This window comes from Quercus robur, chromosome 7 (genome assembly GCF_932294415.1).
Source record: "Quercus robur chromosome 7, dhQueRobu3.1, whole genome shotgun sequence".
Lineage (NCBI taxonomy): Eukaryota > Viridiplantae > Streptophyta > Magnoliopsida > Fagales > Fagaceae > Quercus > Quercus robur.
This window is the reverse complement of record NC_065540.1, coordinates 16,352,123-16,372,049: the sequence shown is the minus strand read 5'-3', so window position 1 is coordinate 16,372,049 and position 19,927 is coordinate 16,352,123. Positions and strand designations below refer to the sequence as shown.

General features: G+C 33.1%; 1 protein-coding gene across 1 annotated transcript; it reads right to left on the bottom strand.

The window, feature by feature from the left end:
• Nucleotides 1-5,988: 5,988 nt before the first annotated feature.
• Nucleotides 5,989-7,719, bottom strand: LOC126692511 (transcription factor bHLH61-like). Its single transcript, XM_050388137.1, has 4 exons — nt 7,562-7,719; nt 7,300-7,425; nt 7,020-7,190; nt 5,989-6,508 (listed from the first exon to the last, which is right to left on the bottom strand). The coding sequence occupies exons 1-4, from the start codon at nt 7,637-7,639 to the stop codon at nt 6,428-6,430; spliced, it is 456 nt and encodes a 151-aa protein (XP_050244094.1). The 5' UTR covers nt 7,640-7,719; the 3' UTR covers nt 5,989-6,427.
• Between the last annotated feature and the right edge of the window lie 12,208 nt (nt 7,720-19,927).

Below are 19,927 nucleotides of genomic sequence, written 5' to 3'. Positions count from 1 at the left end.
GAAGGGCTTTTGTATGGAGTACTTGTGCCTTCTAAGAGAAGGGCTTTATGTAAGATGGATTTGTGTCTTCCATGAGAATGGCTTTAATATGAGATCTTGGTGCCTTCTAGGAGAAGGGCTTTAGCATTAGAAGTTTTATTCCTTCCATAAGAAGGGCTTTTGGTATGAGTGTTTGATATCTCTTGAGAAGTGTGGAGATGGTAAAAGATATAGGTGTTTTGTGGGATGTAATATTCGTAATATGTATGATATATGGAAGTATGAGAGATATGGATGTTAAAAATAGTAAAAATATGAGATTATAACCGCTAGAGAAGTTATAGAGATTGCTTTCCAAGAGGAAATATTTTGTAAGAGAAGGGTATGGAAATGTGTTTAGGTATTTAGAGACAGGAGCAATAAGATAGACGTATTTTCTGGATATGGAGAGTGAGAGAATGAGTATAAGAGAGTAATGGTGTTGTAGTGTGTTTAGCAAAGCTACTGGGATCTTCTACTGAAGGATGTATGAAAACTTATGAAGGGCATTTATGAGCTAAGGGCTGGAGAGTTTAGTTTCTAATTTGGAAACTAAAAAACTCAAAAGCTCCCAACTTCATTAAAAGCTTAGGAAGATAATTATAGGGAGAAAGAATAGGGAAGTTTATGAAAAAGTTGTTCTCCATTGGTGTCCCCCCCTCGAGGTGTTGATGAAGAGTTCTATTTAGAGTTGAGTTTAAGAGGGTATTTTAGCAAATAATATCAGCCAAAATCTGTCTCAACTAGCAATGAATCTTCAGAAAATCCATCCTAAGATTTGGCCAAAACTGATATGTTTAGGTTTAAGGTATTCTTGCTATTTTGGGTAAGAGCTGCTAGGGAAATAGTAGTAGAAAAAGAAAGTATTTTAGAAAGAGAAAGGTAGTTTCTTTAGTTGGTTTTGGTTTTAGCCAAATGTGGAAAATCAATAATGTTAAGGCTGTTGGGTCAGCTGTTACATTTGTTCTAAAAAAGCTGTCCTAGCTATCAGGAAAAACTGTGATAGCTATCATGAGACAGTTGTCACAGTTGTCATAAGACAGTTGTTGCTTTGGGCAGAAGCATATGAGGTCAACTGGGTGATTTCAAACTACTAGAGAGGAAATTCAGCATTTATTTTATGGATTTGGCTGAAAATGGTAAGATCTCTTTCAAGGGCATCTTGCTATTTTGGGTATAGCAGCTGGTTGCTGGGATTTTAGCATTAAATGGCTAATGATATTACTTCCAGCCAGGTGTCAAGTGCTAAATACACTACTGGGGTTCTACTGGAAATGTTTCCTTTTTTCGGGTGTTTGTGTTTTTAGTCCAAGTTTCCATTACAACACGTTTTTAGCAAGTAATAAAAGGATTGGTTGAAATTTATGAAGTTTTAGAGATTTAGTCAAGGTCTCACTGTGTTGTGACTTAATCTAGGTGAGCAAGAAGAGCATTTAATGCTCTGCTCTGACAACTGGCAGAGAAATATATGGTCTAATTGTGGCAGACAGCAGCTGGGTATTAGAGATATCATGAATATTTTATATATAGTTGGAGATTAAATATAACCAATCAGATCAGGTCATGGGTTTGAGTTGGATTTTTGCTGAAAGTAGTAATGTAGTTTATGTAGAATAATATAATGAAGTTTCTAAATTTGTATAGTAACAGCTGGGGATTAAATGAACAGTTATTTTCTCAACATTTAGATGGCTGGAGATATTAAGTATTTTTCATATGATGAATATTAAGTTTTAGGAAAAGAGCAATGGAGAATTTTATCATCTAAAGTGCTATGTGATAAGAGATGCTTACCATATGTTACCCGCTACACACGGACTCATCAGAGTTCAGGGAGTTAGAGAAGACATGTCAAGCAACATATCTCTTTTATCAACTTTAAACCACTGAAACTTTACTGAACATACCTCTTGGCCCTCCAAACCATAACTCCCAAAGTTTCCCCAAAGAGACTTATGAGATTGGATCATAAGCCGAAGATAAGATGAGGTACCTTGGGTTTTGTTGTCATTTTGTGTAAATATGGGCTCTTGTTGAAGAAGCCGCTTACCTTGAGTGTAAGAGAGATAATATGGGCTGTGAGTTTTGATTCATTGCTTAAGCCCGATCCATATGTTGATGTTGATGATATCATAAGTTATGATCCCAATTGATGAAAAGGAAATGTGGACCATGAATCTGTCTCTTGAAGTAAGGATCTCATGGGCCATGTGAGCCCAATCTATGTAGTTAAATGAAATGTGAGCTTATTTTGGGCTTTAAATAGTTTTAACCAAAAAAATCAATAATATATTGATGTGGCATGGGTTGCCAATGAAGTAGTGCCACGTGGGGCGAAAAAGGAGTCCTCAACAACCACAAATCATTTCCTATTCATTACAACAGAGAAGAAATCTTCAAGGAAAACCTTGAATTCAAGCAATTCGTTGGAGAATTTCAAGACAGAAGAGTTCAAACGACTTGGAGCAGATTGTGGCATCATATATGTAAGTATTTAATAGGTAGCAATTAGGGATATAATTATTTCTCAATTATAATGCTTTAATTATAAGTAGTGCAATATTCCTTGGGGTTAAGATTAACTTCTAGAGTGTTTTTTTTTTTTTTTTTCTTGGATGCATCCATTAAGTGCTTTTTTTTACTCAATTAAATTTTTTTTTTCAAATATTTTATTTACTTTAGGTAAAACCTAGATACAATACCTTAAGTGTTGTACATTAGGTTTTCTAATTAAATTCAAACAGATAACTCCATTGAATTTAATTATCCTTTGACAAGATAATATTTTTTTATGTTTTATTGATCAATAGAACCAAGTGTTTGGATTTAATTGGAGAACTTACTATAATGCACCTATAGTATTGGAATCCAAATCTTCTGTCTCACTTTTTCTGCTCCACACTATACTCCACTAATAAAAACTTGTCACGTGTTAATTTCTACTCCACTCTATACTCCACTAATAAAAGCTTGCCACGTGTTAACATAATTAATTAAATACTATCATTAATATACTCCACTAATAAAAGCTTGCCACGCGTTAACATAATTAATTAAATACTATCATTATTAATGATAGTATTTAATTAATTATGTTAACACGTGGCAAACTTTTATTAGTGGAGTATAGAGTGGAGCAGGAAAAGTGGAACAGAAGATTTGGACTCATAGTATTGTACCTAAGTATTATCCATTTACTTTATGCTTTATCGCTTTATTTAGTGATTTGTTATTTATGGTAATTAACAAGTAATCAAAACGACTTGCATAATTGGTTAATGTGCAAAGTTAATTAATTCCACTTAAAATCGACAAAAGGGTCTAAATTGTCTTTTCAACTTCAACCTTCTATAATACGGGTGTTACATTTGAGAGCTTATTTATTATCAACTCAATACTCATACCTAGCAAAAGTTGCATATATGAAAATTCCACCTTTTAATATTTCTCTTACCAAAGAGTAATTATAAGACAATGGTAGAGACACGATATTTTTCAAAACTTATTAAGGGAAAAATTGTGATTATAGTACCTAGCATTACTTTAAAATAACTCTATCATTCTTATATAAAAAATAAAAAATAAATCTATCATTAATGTAATTTTTATTATTATATACTTGTAGGGACACGAATCTCTAGCGGCCCAACAACGATGTTGGGCTCGCCTACAGAAAATCCCTTACAATAACATTTATAGAGAGTGGGCTTGAAAGGCCAGCGTTGGGTCACAGGGCGCTAGTTCAGGCCGGACTTTAGGTGAACCAAGACAAGAAAAGGCTTTAGTCTGGATATTCAGGCCTTACACCTTTGTAACTTGAGGGATTTGGCTCCTCGGATCATGTCCAAGGAGCACTAATGTTTTCTCCGGTTACCCGACGGTGGGTTTTTCGGGGTGATGCGCATATATTATCCGGGCATTCTCCTTCCTGAAGTTTTTCTCAGGAAGTGAGATGGGAGATCCCCCACTTTGTCACCTTACGTTTTCTTTTATACTAGCCTACGTTCATTGTCCCTCGTCCACGTGTAGGGTCGACTTTTCCAGGACAGAGATTTGTCCCATCAGTCTAATCCCGAAATTGTGGGAGATGGTTAATAAAGCCTGGGAATCCGGTTCTATTAGGTGCAATGTCATATCAATGAAGGGTATTAAGGACTATTTTCCCGAGATATTTTCTGATCTTTTAAGTTTGCTTGTATTCCACTTTCATCAAAGGGATCTTGGGTCTGCCGAGGACTAAGCTGTCCTCGGCTGTATCTTCGGGCCACTTTGGGCTTACTATTTTTGAGCTTGGGCCTTGGCCTCTTTCGGTTTGGAGTCTGGGAACTCCCCATAAGCGAGCGGGCCGAACCCCCAAACTATTGGACCCCACAATACTAATCATAATAAGTTATGTCAACAATTATAAATAATAATAATAAATTGTTTCTAATTTTATTGTCATATGATTCTTATATCAATCGGGAACCATTATTATTAATTTTAATTATATACGTGTATATATAAACTCCTTTCCCCCATCTCTGCACCATAGACTGAAATTATATATGTAAAATATAAATTATGATAAATGTCACAAATGGACAGGTTTCCGTGGAATAAATATATGCTAGGTTATTGTGTACAGCTTCATAATCCATTGGGCTTTTATGGAGCAGGCCAGGCCAGATCTAGTTCATCAATTGGGTAGTGGAGTAAACATATTTGGGCTAGACAGGGCCATCTGGACCTATTTAAGAAACATAGGTGCCGATGCCCAACGTATCCATTGCTCTCGCTAATTAATTAATTATTGGGCACCAAATAGGAACGGTACTTTGCAAATTTTTTTCTTTTTTTGGAGAATCTACTTTACAAGCCCAGTAAGTAGTAACGCACACAGTGCCCCCAAAAAAAAAAAAACTTCCGGTTCCAATTTTATGGGACATCCCTAAGCAAACAAACACTTGAACCACTTTCTCCACACAAAAAAACTTGAACTAATAGTCTATTCACTATTGCCTCCTGAGAAAAATTTACTATCTCCATTTAAAATAACATGATATTATGTATATTATTAAATACAAAAATAATAATAATAATAATAATCATGAAATAGACATTTATCAGCTATGAACCAAGAGTTGATAATAATGCAAATAATTCAGAAATATGTGAACCAATAATGTTTGTGAATGATACAGAGGTGGACGCCACATATTACTACTTGGTGAACATTTTAGGAAGGGAAGAGTTGCCCAATGTAAAGATATGCACAAAAATAAGAAATAATTGCGTCCTTTGTGGTATGACTAATGTCCCATGTCTGTAGTTTAAATTATACCCCCGCCCTGCCCTGCCCTGCCCTGCCTTGCCCCACTATCGACCTATATATCTCAAAAGAAAGAAGAACAATGCCTCAAACACCAAGTTATTATTTTGTGTAACAATTACGTGCAATATTGGTCCTCTCACATGAGTTATTACAAAAGAATCACTAGTGCCCATTGAATCTGACGAGAAAACATATAGCAGCATATATAGGCCAGTACATGTTGGCATTAAGTTTGTTACAAAAGGAAACCTGCAATTATACTGTACTACCTGTAACACTAGATGCCACAATTTTGAACATTTAAAGTGTGAACCAGGTATATGCTCTTTTATCATGGGAAAATTAATTGAACATTTTTATTTTTTGGTTCACGTTATCATTCAATTTAATGTTTATAGGAATTCAAACAAATTTACTACGTTTTACTAGAAGATAATATACCATATTTCTAGTTTTATTACTTGAATGTAGTCTTTTCAGGATTCAGATTCTCAAGAGTTGTTAGGATAACTCTATCGTGGACTAGTTTCTAAAACCTCATTTATCCGTTTTGAAATTATAGTTTGATTAGATTTTCCACCTCATTAATAATTTGCTTAGATACTAATATTGATGATGTGACAAATCCGATCCTCTAATTTTAAATGGATGTTAAATTAGATACAAATAAGCATTCTTTGATTCAAAGAAGATAGCATAACCCAACTAAAGATTATTCAAGCAAACCTGCATTAAGGAGCTACTTGTTTGGATTATCTTCAGCCATGAATATGAGGCATCCAAAACTATGAAATATAAGGCTAGGTGTTAATCAAATAACTAAATGAAACCAACAAACTCACAATTTTATCACCAAAAAGGCATACTAGGTTTCTTCACCATCAATGCCCAATGCTTGTTTTGCACCAAAATACTAAGCTTCTGGCTTTTGGCTAATTGGCTTACTATGTTCTTGACACTGTTTGAGAACTTATGATATCAACAATGCATAAGCAATTTTGCTTTAAGCAGAAGATCTTAGAGTTCCCTTGGGTGGATTATTTTCCTCAGCCCTACACGTAAAGGGAAGAAGAGGAAGAAGCAAAGAGTGATGGGTTATTCTTGCTCTTCATTACAGTTCTTGATAGCTTCCAACACAGCTTGTTTCACCACTTGAGCATCTAAGCTATCACGATTCTGCAAAAATAAGAACATTCATCTAATTCATTTAAGTGCAAATAAATTGTCGCTCGCACAATCTATCTATAATAGTGTTGAGATTATAAGATACAGATATAGATTACAAGAATTCAAAAGTACTAAGAAAATAGAGATTAGTTCGATACAGATATCACTGAAAATTTATATATATAAGCATCATATATGCGGCCATATACATGCAATCACAAAAATAGGTGAAATGAATGCCAACCACTCATTGAAGCCTTCGTACACACAATCAGAAAAACTTGAATTGTGTGGCTCACACCATATTTAAGTTCACACGTGATGTTCAAATTTATTTTTATATATTTATCCCCCTTTTAAAGAATAAATAAATTCACAAATATACAAAACCGCATGAGAATCATATATATATATATATATATATATATTTATATAAGTTGATATAGGGAATAGTGTGGACTATGAATTCCTTTTGTGTATTAGTCCATATAGAACACAATAAAAATATGGTCTTCCTTACTTCTCCACCAACAGCTTGTAACTGGAAAATATCTGAACAAGAAACCCTAGCATCGAGCACTTCAAGACCCAGCTCCTCAAATGCTTCTAGTATTGAGACTAGCAAACCAGGACAATTTTTTTCTGAAAACACATTAATAAGGAAACCCCTTTCTAGGGTTTCCACAGTAACCTGCTCAAAGTACAATAAAATTAATAGTGTAAGTTGTTTTATCAGGTAAAACATGATTCAAGAAAGATATCAATTGGATGCAATAATTGAAATTATAATATATATGTACCGCAGGCAATGAATTTTGAGCTTTTGAACTTTGTGAAGTTCCAATATCTTGATTCAGTCTTTCCACTTTTTGCTTCAACTCATTTATATACCTGGATGCATCTACTATAATTGAAGCTTTGTTCAGCTGCCAAAGACACAAATCGGAGCAAGAAATCAAATAATGAAGAATTAGAGATAAGAATATTGGAGTATCAAATTCCAGGAGCACCCCAAGAAGAAGAAGATATTGAAGGCCAAAGCTGTTGGAAAATAGTAATTACAGCATTAGAGTTGGTGGCAGCACGAAGCTGTTGCAACTTCTCATTTAGCGCTGCTCTTTTATGCTCCCTAGAAGCCATGCTTTTTCTGCCTCTTATTTTTATCCTCCTTTAGGCTTTGGGGAGGGGGGCTTTTAAAGGGGGTCTTGAGCTCTCGAACTGCATGAGAGTGCCTCTATTTTCCCACTACAAATTATTATTGTACTTAAATTTACGAAATTGACCTTTCATTCTTCCTAAATTTTCTTAAGTTAGCTCGTGCCATTCCCAATTTTCACTTTGTGGAAATGCATCTTAACATATGGTTAAGTACTTATAATTTAGACAAAACGACTGACACACTGAAAAAACTTATTTTGTCTCACACTATATATTATATTTAATTGAGCTATATAAGTGATCATGAGGAGTTTCAATTGTAACTTGACTACTCCTTTTAAAATATAACACACATGTATATGTAAAATTTACTCTAGTTGCCACAAATGGTGATATCAAAGCTAATCTAGTAATGTAGCAGGGGTGGGACCTTGAAAGGATGGTTAACTTCACAATAAGATATTGTGTTGTTGGGTGATTTGTTGCAACCTTTAAGATAGACGTAACTCTTTCTAGAGCTACAATCTCCATGAAGTGTTGTATGCTAGTCTATAAAAAGGGGATAAGAGATCATGTAGGCTATTCCATTCCTCGCTTGAATGATACTTTCATATGTAATCATCACCTTCATAGGATTGTCATTGTTTTGAAACTAACAAGTTACCCAAACTTGATGCACTTAGTTAGTAAAATTGAGGTATTGGGTTCAACCCTCACCAGGAAAACTTTAGTCTTACTTTCCAAAAAAAGAATTCATGGATTGAGAATTATATTGAAAATACCAAATGACATTATTGATATATTATACCATTTTTTCCCTCTTTATAATATTAGTTAAATTTCATGAGTTTCAGTTAGAAATATCTGTAAAGTTTTTTGTCTCTCTCTTATGTCAAAGAATATAGAATAAATTTTTAACTTCACGGATGTTGGGGTGATCACAAATTTTCACCTTTAGAAGAGAATTAACCACTAGGTCAGATGCTATTGATGAGAATTCTTAGGCTTTTGAAAATATATATACCAATTGATTGGTTAAACTTTTTTCCCTCTTTCTTGTGACTTGTGATAGAGCAAACTCGAAATCGTTTTCCAATTTTCACATTTGGGGTTATAAGTTGACCTTGATCAATAATAGAAGCAATATAAGATATGAGGACCCTATCTAGAGTTAGAAATTTGTTTAAAAGAATCCATATGAATTGTCAAATCTAATCAAATATTAACTAAAATAGTTAGGGTTCATGTCACATGTATATACATGCATGTCCTAACATTGGCAAAAACTGTGACCATATATGACATAAGTTGTTTGTAGATTCTCTAAGGGTGATCATGAGACATGAAGAGTGATGCACCATGACTGGTGTGTCATGGGAGTGTGGGGGCTAGAGCTAACCGAGAATCCTCAAACTTTGATATACTAGGACTAAGTATTTAAACACAATAACTCAACGATATTTGATTTTAAATATCTATATTCCAAAGTCAGAGTCAAAAATTCTTGATGGCTATATCTTTATTATGGAGTTCCGTGTATTACTTGGAGTCAGAGTAAAATTATGATTACTTGGCTTACACAACTCAAAATGTTGATTATAATATATAATATTTCTAATATCTGTAACAGTAGTGATAGACAAGAATAAGCAATCACGGTTAAACTTGATTGTAATCATATATGTGTGTTTTATATGCATTGCATGGCATAATCTTAGGCACATCAATATATATAAAAATAAATGTATGCAGTGGGGGCATTTCAGTGAAAAGGAAGGTTAGATAAGATTGGATTTGCATGAGAGAGAGAGAGAGAGAGAGAAACGTAGGGTAGGGACAAAAGAATGACGGGAAGAGAGAGAGAGAGAGAATGTGCGTGTGCAAGATCAGCCCCGTGAGAAGTGTTTGGAGGGATTGACAGCTAAACTACCTTTGACGCTTCCTTCACTGCTTTCGATGCCCTCTCTTTCCCTCTCTCTCTCTCACACCCAGCCAACCCCAGAAACACACCATATGTCTCTCATCACGTGCAGATTCCTTCTCTAAACGCGTTAACCCCATAATGGCAATAATCCATCCAATCTCTGTTTGCACGTGTCACTATCTCTCTCCACGTGACTTTTTTTTTTTTTTTTTTTTTTTTAACAAAATTATCGAACAAGATGAGGAAGGCTGAGTAGGAATTAGTAGGTAGAGTAGAATCGGATCATGGGTGTCTCATTTTTGGCAAGAGGAGATGGGATGTGGAGAGTAAAACTCATGCAAGATAGGGCAAGTCAGATAAAGTAGGGTGGGATATTTTTACCATTCCTAAAGTTGGTTGATTATTGAGTGGAGTTTCATGTCCTATATGCAAACCAATATAAGAACATATACAAGTAGACTTAATAAAGGTTTTGGAGAGCTTGTGCCATAAAACATCAAGAAAAACCCTAGAAGTTTTGCATCACCACAATATTGAAGTTCAAATAGAGAATCTAGGAACAATGTTATCAAATATTGGTAATCAAGTTGAAGCCAAGGTGCCTTCCTTTTTTGTTACAATAAAAAATATATATATATTTAAGGTGATCTTTGAAGTAATGAATATAGTTCATGGATACAATTCTAGATAATAATTAAAAAAATCCAAAAGGATTGTAGTAATGTGGGGTATTTGTAAGTATTAATACGGTTAGCATTTAGAAATTTATTTCAATTGTATAAACTTTAATTTTCTTTGAGTCAGTAATTCAGTAATAACCCTCAATTTTTTTTCCCTTTGAATTTGTCTATTGGCTTTTCACTTCGTAAGTAAATTGCCTGTTTTTTATTTCACCGCACTTCATACTACATGGTGATTTGATTATTGTGGCTTATTAATTATAATTCATCTAAACTTCATAATTAACCATTCATCAGAACTTCATAATTGGTTAATTTAATAAAGATTTAATTCTGCTAAAATCAAACAAAGGGGTCTCAATCGTTCCTTTCAAGAAGCACTTCATACTACATGGTGAATTGATCATTGCTTATTAACTATAATTCATCTGAACTTCATAATTGGTTAATTTAATAAAGATTTAATTCTGCTAATTAAAATCAAACAAAGGGGTCTCAATCATTCCTTTCAAGAAGCACTGCTACTACCGTTGTACTAAACATTTACTCTAATACTGACCTTTTGAAAGATAGTTGTTAATCATTCTAATAATGTGATGTGTGGCTGGATGAGTTAATTTGGCATGCATAGACCTCTTACCCAACTTCAACATTAGACTTACATATGAACACATTAAAGAATAGGCAGCAACAACCCTAGCAACTGTTCCATCTAGGCGTTGAGTCTAATAATGGAACTTTTGGAAAGATAGTTATTAATCTACACCAGGTGATGCAGCTAGTATAGTTAAACAATATCATCTATACATGACAATAAGATTTAATCTACAAAAATTTAACATGCTTGCAAGCAATTACCTATATCTATTAGCATCACCTACCAAAATTGACTATTCATATGCTTCAGGCATTTTTTTAGTCCCAAAAGAATGAAACACATTCCTTTTGATTTGGGGGACACCTTTGGTTGAAGCCCCCACCAAATCCCTAACAATAACGCCTATATACAAAGATATAATTACAATTTCTTATTTCTTAATCTAGTTGCAATATCAATGTGAGATTGTCGACCTTACATGTGTGAACTGTGGTGTTTTTTTTTTTAACAATATTTCTCTACTTCTTAATGTGGGATTTGTTGAAATTTAAGGCAATGAACAGCATGAATGTCACTCAGTTCCAAAGAAGCATTGCTTTTTAAAAGCAAGGTGATAAAACTCATAAAAGGGCTACTATTATACTGTGAAGTTTCATCTACAGTAAATGTGATCTGTATATAGTTTGCCTGTTTACCCTAAACATTATGACTCGAATAAAGAATTCAGTTAACCTGGTATTGTGGAAGACAGTGGGACACGTAGCTTGATTCTATTAAACAGAGAATAAAATAGTTTTCAAGTAGATCATGTAACTGTGTAAGACTAGAATGGGATCATGAGATCATATGTTGGTCGAATTCAAGTAGAAAAAAAAAATGACGGGAGATTGAGAAACTGTTTCACAACTTTGGGAGCAAAATTAGAGGAATGGTTATTCCAAAACTTTGAGGACATAGTAATGATAAATTACTGATTTTTTTTTTCTAAAAAAAGAAGTTATTAAAAATGATAAATTTAATCAGTTAAGTATAATTCTAAAGCTTCCTTTCATATGTGGACTAAAATTATTCAATAGTATGTATTGTTCGGATCAATTCAATTAAATTCAAGTAAGTTGTTGACCTCTTTTCATTAAATATTCTATTTGCTTGCATTTCTAATCCAGGCAAGAGATTGTGGGACATTATCAAATCCAGGCAAGAGATTGTATATGATCATAAATTAATAGTGCCTTAATAATAATTGGTAAATATATATTGTGCCAAGAGCTTTATAACTCAACTAGGTAGTAGTATTTTTACACATTGTTTGGCTTTACTTCAACAATAAGGTTTAGATGATTTAAACTATTATGCTTCTCTTGGTTGATAAGGAGAAAGAAACAGGTCTGAAAGCTACCAACCCAAATTTGTAAGTGATATCATTAGGAGACAAATTATGCATGGGAGATTATGCCTAACATCTAAAAACAATATATCCAATGTGGATTCATAAAGGGCATTTTATATGTCCATTGCATTTCTCCAACAATATTGTCTCCATTGTATACAAACAAATCACAGTGTACCACCTATTCACATGTGTGCCCATTAATCATCACAACAAAACAATTCATCACATACATAACCAGCTCCGACCCTTGCCTCCTGCCCTAGTTTATTATTCTTCCTACGTTTTAGAGTTCCTGGTGCTACGGTTCCTTCATTCATCATAGGATTTGATACAAGATAAATATACACGTATAATACTATATATAAAATAAGAACCATTAGAAAAAGTAGATGATCATTATCAAATGTATGTTTCATGTACAAAGATGAAAATTCCCTTTCTTTTTTTTTTAAGTTCAACTTTCCTTGCACTTGTAGTTGTTTTTATCACAATAATATCTATACTCCTTATTACTTTTGTAATATTAACTTATATACTAACAAAAATGCATGTTTTTGAGATTACAGCTAATGATCACTCTTTTGATTGAACAAATGAATGAACTTGGCAAAATTCATAGCTAATCAAAACCTTCTTCCTACTTTTGCAAGCGAGCGAGTGAGATGGCCCCCATTGACGCATTATGCGTTTGAATCATGCAGAGAGAGCTATTATTTGAAGAATAATCAGCAACACGTGTTTTTTCTTTTTTCTTGACTGGTGTAATGATTATGTGCTTGGCATATATGCATGGTTGTATCAAAATTGATTTAGTTTGTTGCTTTTCACAAAGAAATTCCGATGTCTTTCTAATAAAGAAATCGATAATTAGACAATACAGGTCTATAAGAAATTCGACTACAGTTACAATTGAGGGTGACTTTGTTCTTATCACTATATCAGCATGACTGACAATGTTACAGAAATGATTATATTAGAAAGTAGCCAAAAACCAAAAGAAAATTATTGGTACAACCAGAAAACATCATAGCATCCTTTCGTATACCAAATAATGGTGAATGATGCAGTTCATTAGGCACCTTCAAACGATCTATTTGTTCAATTTTGTTTACAATGAAAAATACCTTTTTTTCTGGGAAGATAAAAATGATCAAAAGTAAAATCAGAAGCTGTTAATTAGTCAAAATCTTAAACACCGAAAAATAAAAAATGTGTATGTAGAAAAATAATAAGAAAAGGCATGTGTAGCATCCATAGATTGAAGAGGATGTCATAATAACCAGCTTCCATAATATTATGAACAAGTCCTTAACCCGTATAACTCATAGAAGTTTGTCAAAAAATATGATACATGTTTAATTACTAAGTGTCAATAAAAACGAATAAAAATTAGAGAATTTGTGAAAAGGAATTTATTTAATTTAATTAGAATTTGTTTGAAAATGTTAAAACTAATTTAATGAGAATTGGTTAATATCAAGTTGTTTTATCCATCTTAAAATTAATTTTTTTTTATTCAAAAAGATGCATGGTGAATTGAACTAAGCCACATATGTGTAGCACCGACTCTCAATATTTTTATAGTTAACATGGATAGGTATAGAACTTTTTAGCCAACATTCCAAAGTAAATGCTAGTAATATAAATCTTGTTTTTGTTGATTAATTGTAGCCAGCTACTGGGATTAATTTCCGGATTATTCTGTGTATGATTCTTTTGACTCCTCGAACGACCAGAAAAATAAATATTAATTTATAGCTGACAACTATGTACCTGAGATTGCTCTTCACCTTAATCATACAACTAGTTTTTTTTTTTTTTTTTTTTTTTTTTTTTTTTTAGGAACAACCACACAACTAGTTTGCCTACTAATAATTTCATTAATTCAATCTTGGAAGGAATATTATAGAGAGCATGATTAAATGTCCAATCAAAGAATACGGATATTAATACAAATAGTGCCAAATTTGGAAATGTGTCTCGTGACAATCCCTCCTCCTTTTTTTTTTAGACAAACTTTCCTACAGATGAAATTCCAATCCCCCAAATTAATTTTATTAAGTGACAAAATTCCCTTGCAAGTAATCATAAAGAGAACTTTTTTTTTTTCTTTTTTCTTTTTTTAAATTCAATAGTTTTGAAAGAGAAAATTTTGAAACCTAGTATCCAAGGGGAAATATGCACATTTTTTTTTTCTTTTTCTTTTTGCTGAGGAGAAGGCTAGAAAGTTTGAATTAGGATTAGAGAAGAAAAAGAGTAAAAGACACAGACAAAACTCTCACTTCCTACGATAAGTTTAGATAGAGGGGTCACTTTTCACTTGCTTGAATGCCCTAAAGTTCCCATCAAAACGCCAAGATTTTCGAAGCACGCACTCGTAGTACAGACAAGGCAAAGTGGCAAACCATGCTTGCTAACAAGCCTCACAATCTCTGACAGCTATATATGTTTTCCTCAACATTGTTCGCTTTCTATGTGTTGACAGTTTGATACTCCAGTTAATTTCCATTTTAATTTATGGGTTATTATATTAGAGTAGTATACAAGAAAAGAAAAATATAATACGCTTTACTCATCTATGATGTATATTGACTATTAAGTATTAAGTTGGTCCAACTTATTAACCTATCGTTTAAATAGTGACACTTTACTAATTATAGATGCATTCTATTATCATATTAAAATATGGTGTTTCGAGAATAAGAAAACTATTTTCATGCCCAAATAGGAAATTTTGAACAAGGTAATTACTAATTAACTAGAATTGTGACTTAAACCTATTCATTCCTTCCATAATGTTTTTTTGCATAACTTGCAACTTTAAGTACTGTAGTCATACTGTTAAGTAATAGGCTCTTGCATTGGTTATTAGTCAGCCCTACAAAGTGAATCCAACTTGTTGTATTAGTGGGAAATTTTCAAAGTGCTAATAATTAAAAAGGCAGGCAATCTTCTGTGAATTGATTAAGACTTGTTGTAAATGTGGGGTCTCTTACGAGTCTATGACAACTGATGTTTAAGTCACTTGGGTCCAGGCGGACATATATGCCACGGCTCTGTTGTGACGTGAGACTAGTGACATTAAGGTTCACGGGCTAAGGTTCTAGTTACGAAACACAACAATTTTTTTGCAGCTAAATTTGTGTAAAAAGCGAGAGAGAAGAAAACATATACATATGATGGTAAAAACTCATGGGTGCGTATTGTACGAAGTGCATATATAGCTTTGTCCCTTCTCCTCACATGTTGGATAGCCACCAACAACCATAGATGAAAAACAACCAAATTGCATGATAGCTCAGGGATATTGAAGTATCCTTCTTTATCAAAGAGCATTTTGCACAAGTCATTTTTTCACATGGGGCCACTGGACAGCTAAGATTTTTAACTTTGGACTAGATGTTTAATATAATCCCCCACAAAATAGGAGTCTTTCTCTATCTCTCTCTCTCTCTCTAAGTTAAAAGGAAAATTAAAAAAGTGACAGCAACTCTTCAAGGCATATACTGCTGTAATGTAACCCTATAGAGCTTGTTTATTCCATCAAATAGTAGCTAGGTAGGTGTGAAATGATAGGTTATGAGTTATGACTCCTAAAAAATTGGCTTCAATTGGAACCTCTCCTTCGATGTCTTTCCCCTTGCATATATACAGAAACAAAGGAAGAGCAGTTGACAAACTAATCTCAAGGAAAGATGTTAAAAGAAGTTAATATCAATTTTGTTATATAAACATTACAAACGTCACATCAATAATATAATAAATAAATTCTTTAAATATTTATTTGTGTTGTGTTTAAAATTTGATAAATCAATTTATAAAGTTTACATAGTAAAATTTGTTGTGTCGTTTATGTTACTTTAAGTTTAAGTTCACCAAAATAAAATAAAAGAGTTACCTGATAGTTTTCAAATAAAAGAATTATGGAGGCCTTGGCCAGAACCATATAATTAGATGCATATTCTATGAAATCCAATGGTGTTACTTGACCCTAGCTAGGATTCAACAATAATGCCTCAATGGGGTTTTCTCGTCCAACCAAGCAAGATAAATTGGGAGTATAGTGAATTCGATAATATAGGCTTCCTTTAATTTTAAGACCGGATATGTGTTCAGATTAAATATGGAGATATAACCATAATTTTTTAAGTTAAATGGAGGCAATGATAAATATATAGAACTTGTTACTCCAGCAATAATTAAGATGACTTAAGAAAACGGCAGCTGAACTCCTAACTTCTCGCAATGAGGATTTCTTGGAAGATTTCCTTGATGCCATTAGACTAGTTGGACGCTTGAATATTACTCAAATGAAGAGAGCTAGTAGGCATAATAGGGTCCTTGTGAGGTGAAGAGTCTAGTCCGAAGCTCAAAACCAAAAATCCTCAACATCATTTATCTTGGAATTTGGAACTAGCTAGTGAATGTATACTACACTTGGGAGTCTATTAATTAATTGACAACCCAATAAGCTAGAATCAAATTTAGCATATAGCTTCTCAGAAGACGGAAAAAAAAAAAAAGCATGTATCTAGATTAGATTCTATCTTCGAAGGCCTAAGCCCCAAATAAAACAAATTAGCACAATTTTTTCTAAAATTTTAAAGAAGGTGGTAATTGTGTGTTTAATAGACCAATAATCTTTAATAAAACTAGCATCACGCAGTCATTTTTAAAGGTTCGAATTCAAGACCTATCTCTTAACAAAATCCTAACTAATGGATCACACTTTAGATCATAACCAAACTAGAAAGTTTAAATAAATATTTGGTAGATGTGAAAAAAATCATTTAGACCCCTATGATGGCTTAGGGGCTGTTTGGATTTTTATTTTTCATCACTCATCACTCCTCACTCAATTTTCGTCACTCATCACTCATTACTTAAAATACCCCATCACTCTACACAAAGTGTGTTTGGCACCATCACCCAACTTATCATCATTCAAAATTTTCAACTATTTGTGGACTCCATACTTGTAACTTGGTACATCTTTTACTCACCAAATCCAGTGAAAAAAAAAAAAAAAAAAAAAAAAAAAAAAAAAAGAAGGAAAAAAAGAAAAGAAAAGAAAGAACTAAGCAAAGACCAAAAATATTATGTGATGAAGAACAAAAAAAAAAGGAAGAACGAACTGACAAGAGTGAAAAGGAAAAGAAAAAAAAAGAACAACTGAAGAACAGTGGAGAAGAAAGAAAAGTGAAAAAAAAAAAAAAAAAAAAAGGTCAAAAGTTGCGGCTAACCCTGACTAGTGGGTCCCTTCATGTGTGTTTAATTACCAAAATGCCATTGAAACAAATTTATGGAAACTGAAAACACATTTTAGGTGTTTTCAGTTTCTATAACTTATCACTCAAAAATCAGAGAATTGAGTGATGGAAACAGAGTTATGAAAATCCAAATGAACTTCTCAACCATGAGTCCTACAATTTTTGAATTATGAGTTATGGAAACTAAAAATCCAAACAGTCCCTTAACTACCAATTCTAACCAGTTAATTTAATTATTTACCGGGTAGCTTACTAGTCAATTTTCTAGCACATAATAACCATGGATGAACACATGCAAAATATTAAACAAATACACACGGACAAAGATACGATATTTGTTCACAAAATAAAAACCTAAACAGTAAAATCACATTGGGGGCAAAACCCAACTCAACAAGTCCACTATGAAAGTAGTTGCAATACAAATAATACTCACATGAATTTCTATATGCATAGTTTAACTAAGTACTTAAGCACTCTGCTCTTGCTAGGAATCAAAGTTATTTCTTGTTGAAAGCTGATTCGCTGCCCGCAAACTGTTCTCTTAGTTTCTTCAAGGTTTCCTGTAGATCTGACACTGTCCATGTGGTTTCAACAGCAATTCCAGCACAATTATAGTGATTTATGTGTTTGGAATACCCAACCTCTCAAGGATATTTAATGGAAAAGGATGAAATAAAAGTAATGGATTTTTCTACGTTTTTCTCTATTTTCTATGGTTGTCTTCCTTCTCTAGTGATTAGGGTTGAGATAAAGTTTAAACACAAATAAGGTTTGTGCTTGAAGTGGCTACAAACACATCCCTATAAGAAAAACTTGAAATTTCTAAAATAGATCTCACTTGACCAAGGTATTCAGTCTTGCACAATGAACAAAAACTTCAACCTTTAGCTCTCATTACACCAATTCATATTGTAAAGCACAAAACCCAAGATGAATTAGAGAATAAGATGTCTAATATATAAGATATATGCATATTTCTTCTTATAGCATGCAAATATTATACAATTGTAAGCCCATATACTATAAGAGAGAAAATACATATATCTGATCCATAAGAAAATTATTAAAATGAGAGACTTATTATATATTGATATGGTCATTTGGGTGTGCATTTGGTTAACTTATTTGATTTTAGCTTATTTACTTAAATATGGAATAAAAAATGACTTTAAATAAATACGTCTCTTGAGTCAACAAATCATATGTTTGAGTTTGAAAATTAGTCTCTTAAAGAAACAAATTTAGAGCACGACTCTCTATCAAATCCCTCAAATATGAGAGAGTTGTATGTGTGTGTGTTTTTTTTTAAGAAATTAATAATTAATAAGCTACCCTAACGAAGTGTAGCTTAGACTAATTGAGCGTGAATGCATAAAAGTGTGACAAAGGGTCCTACTCCGACAGTGTACAAAGCATCTGACTTTTGGTGTGGGGGTTTTTTGTTTGGGTTAAGTTTTGTTAGGACCCACACTAAGTGTGTATTTGGATAGAACTTATTTTGCTGAAACTAAAAATTGAAAACTGAAAACACTGTAGCAAAATAATTTTTAAATGTGTGAATAGTGCTGTGTGACCCATTTTTAATGAAAAAATTGATAAAAAAATGAAATTTGTGAGTCCGTGAACAGTGCACATATGCACTATTCACTGCAGAAAGTCAACATTTGCGGTTACTGTTCAATGAACAGTAACCGCAATACTCCAAAAACGCATGAAAACCAAAAAAAAAAAAAAAAAGAACAAAAACGTAGAGTAGAAAACGCAACCGTGAATAAGTTGGATCCAAACATGCTCTAAGTACCCGTTTGGGTACTGATGAAAAGCCAGCTTATTGTGTCTGCGTTTCTTTTTTTTTTTTCTTTTTTCTTTTTTTTTTTAGCCGCCCCTTTATGTGGCTTTATGTCACACCAATGGGTCCAGTATACTGTTCACAAGACCCACAACCTCTTTTTTCAGCAACTTTTTCATTAAAAATAGATCTCACAACACTATTCATATATTTAAAAATTATTTTTGTTACAATGTTTTCAGATTTTAGTTTTCAGTTTTCAACAAAATAAGCGGTATCCAAACAAACACTAAACTAATTTTTTGATAATCCACACTAAGCTCATTTCAGTAATTTGAACCACAATATTTCATGATGACGTGGCAGAATTGGTCGGTTGTTCCTTATAGGAGTCCCGTCGGCAAAAGACACTGGTGGAGAAAATAACAATCTTCATACTCAATCCTCATCGTACTCTCTGACCACTTGTAGAAAATAACAATTTGAAGCTCCGTTTAAGATTTTACAGTTTAGGCATTTCTCATGCTAAGGATAAAAAAGAAGACAAATTTTGTAGTACTATGCTCAGTTTATGAAGATTGGTGATAACTTTTCTCGGCTATAACCCAACACG

Bases quoted from the DNA above. Each gene is read 5' to 3' on its own strand.
- LOC126692511 (XM_050388137.1), bottom strand. From the start codon at position 7,639: ATGGCTTCTAGGGAGCATAAAAGAGCAGCGCTAAATGAGAAGTTGCAA. The intron at 7,426-7,561 runs GTAATTACTATT...TGTCTTTGGCAG, and splicing joins CTGCCACCAACTCTAATGCT to CTGAACAAAGCTTCAATTAT. The intron at 7,191-7,299 runs GTACATATATAT...TACTTTGAGCAG, and splicing joins CTCAAAATTCATTGCCTGCG to GTTACTGTGGAAACCCTAGA.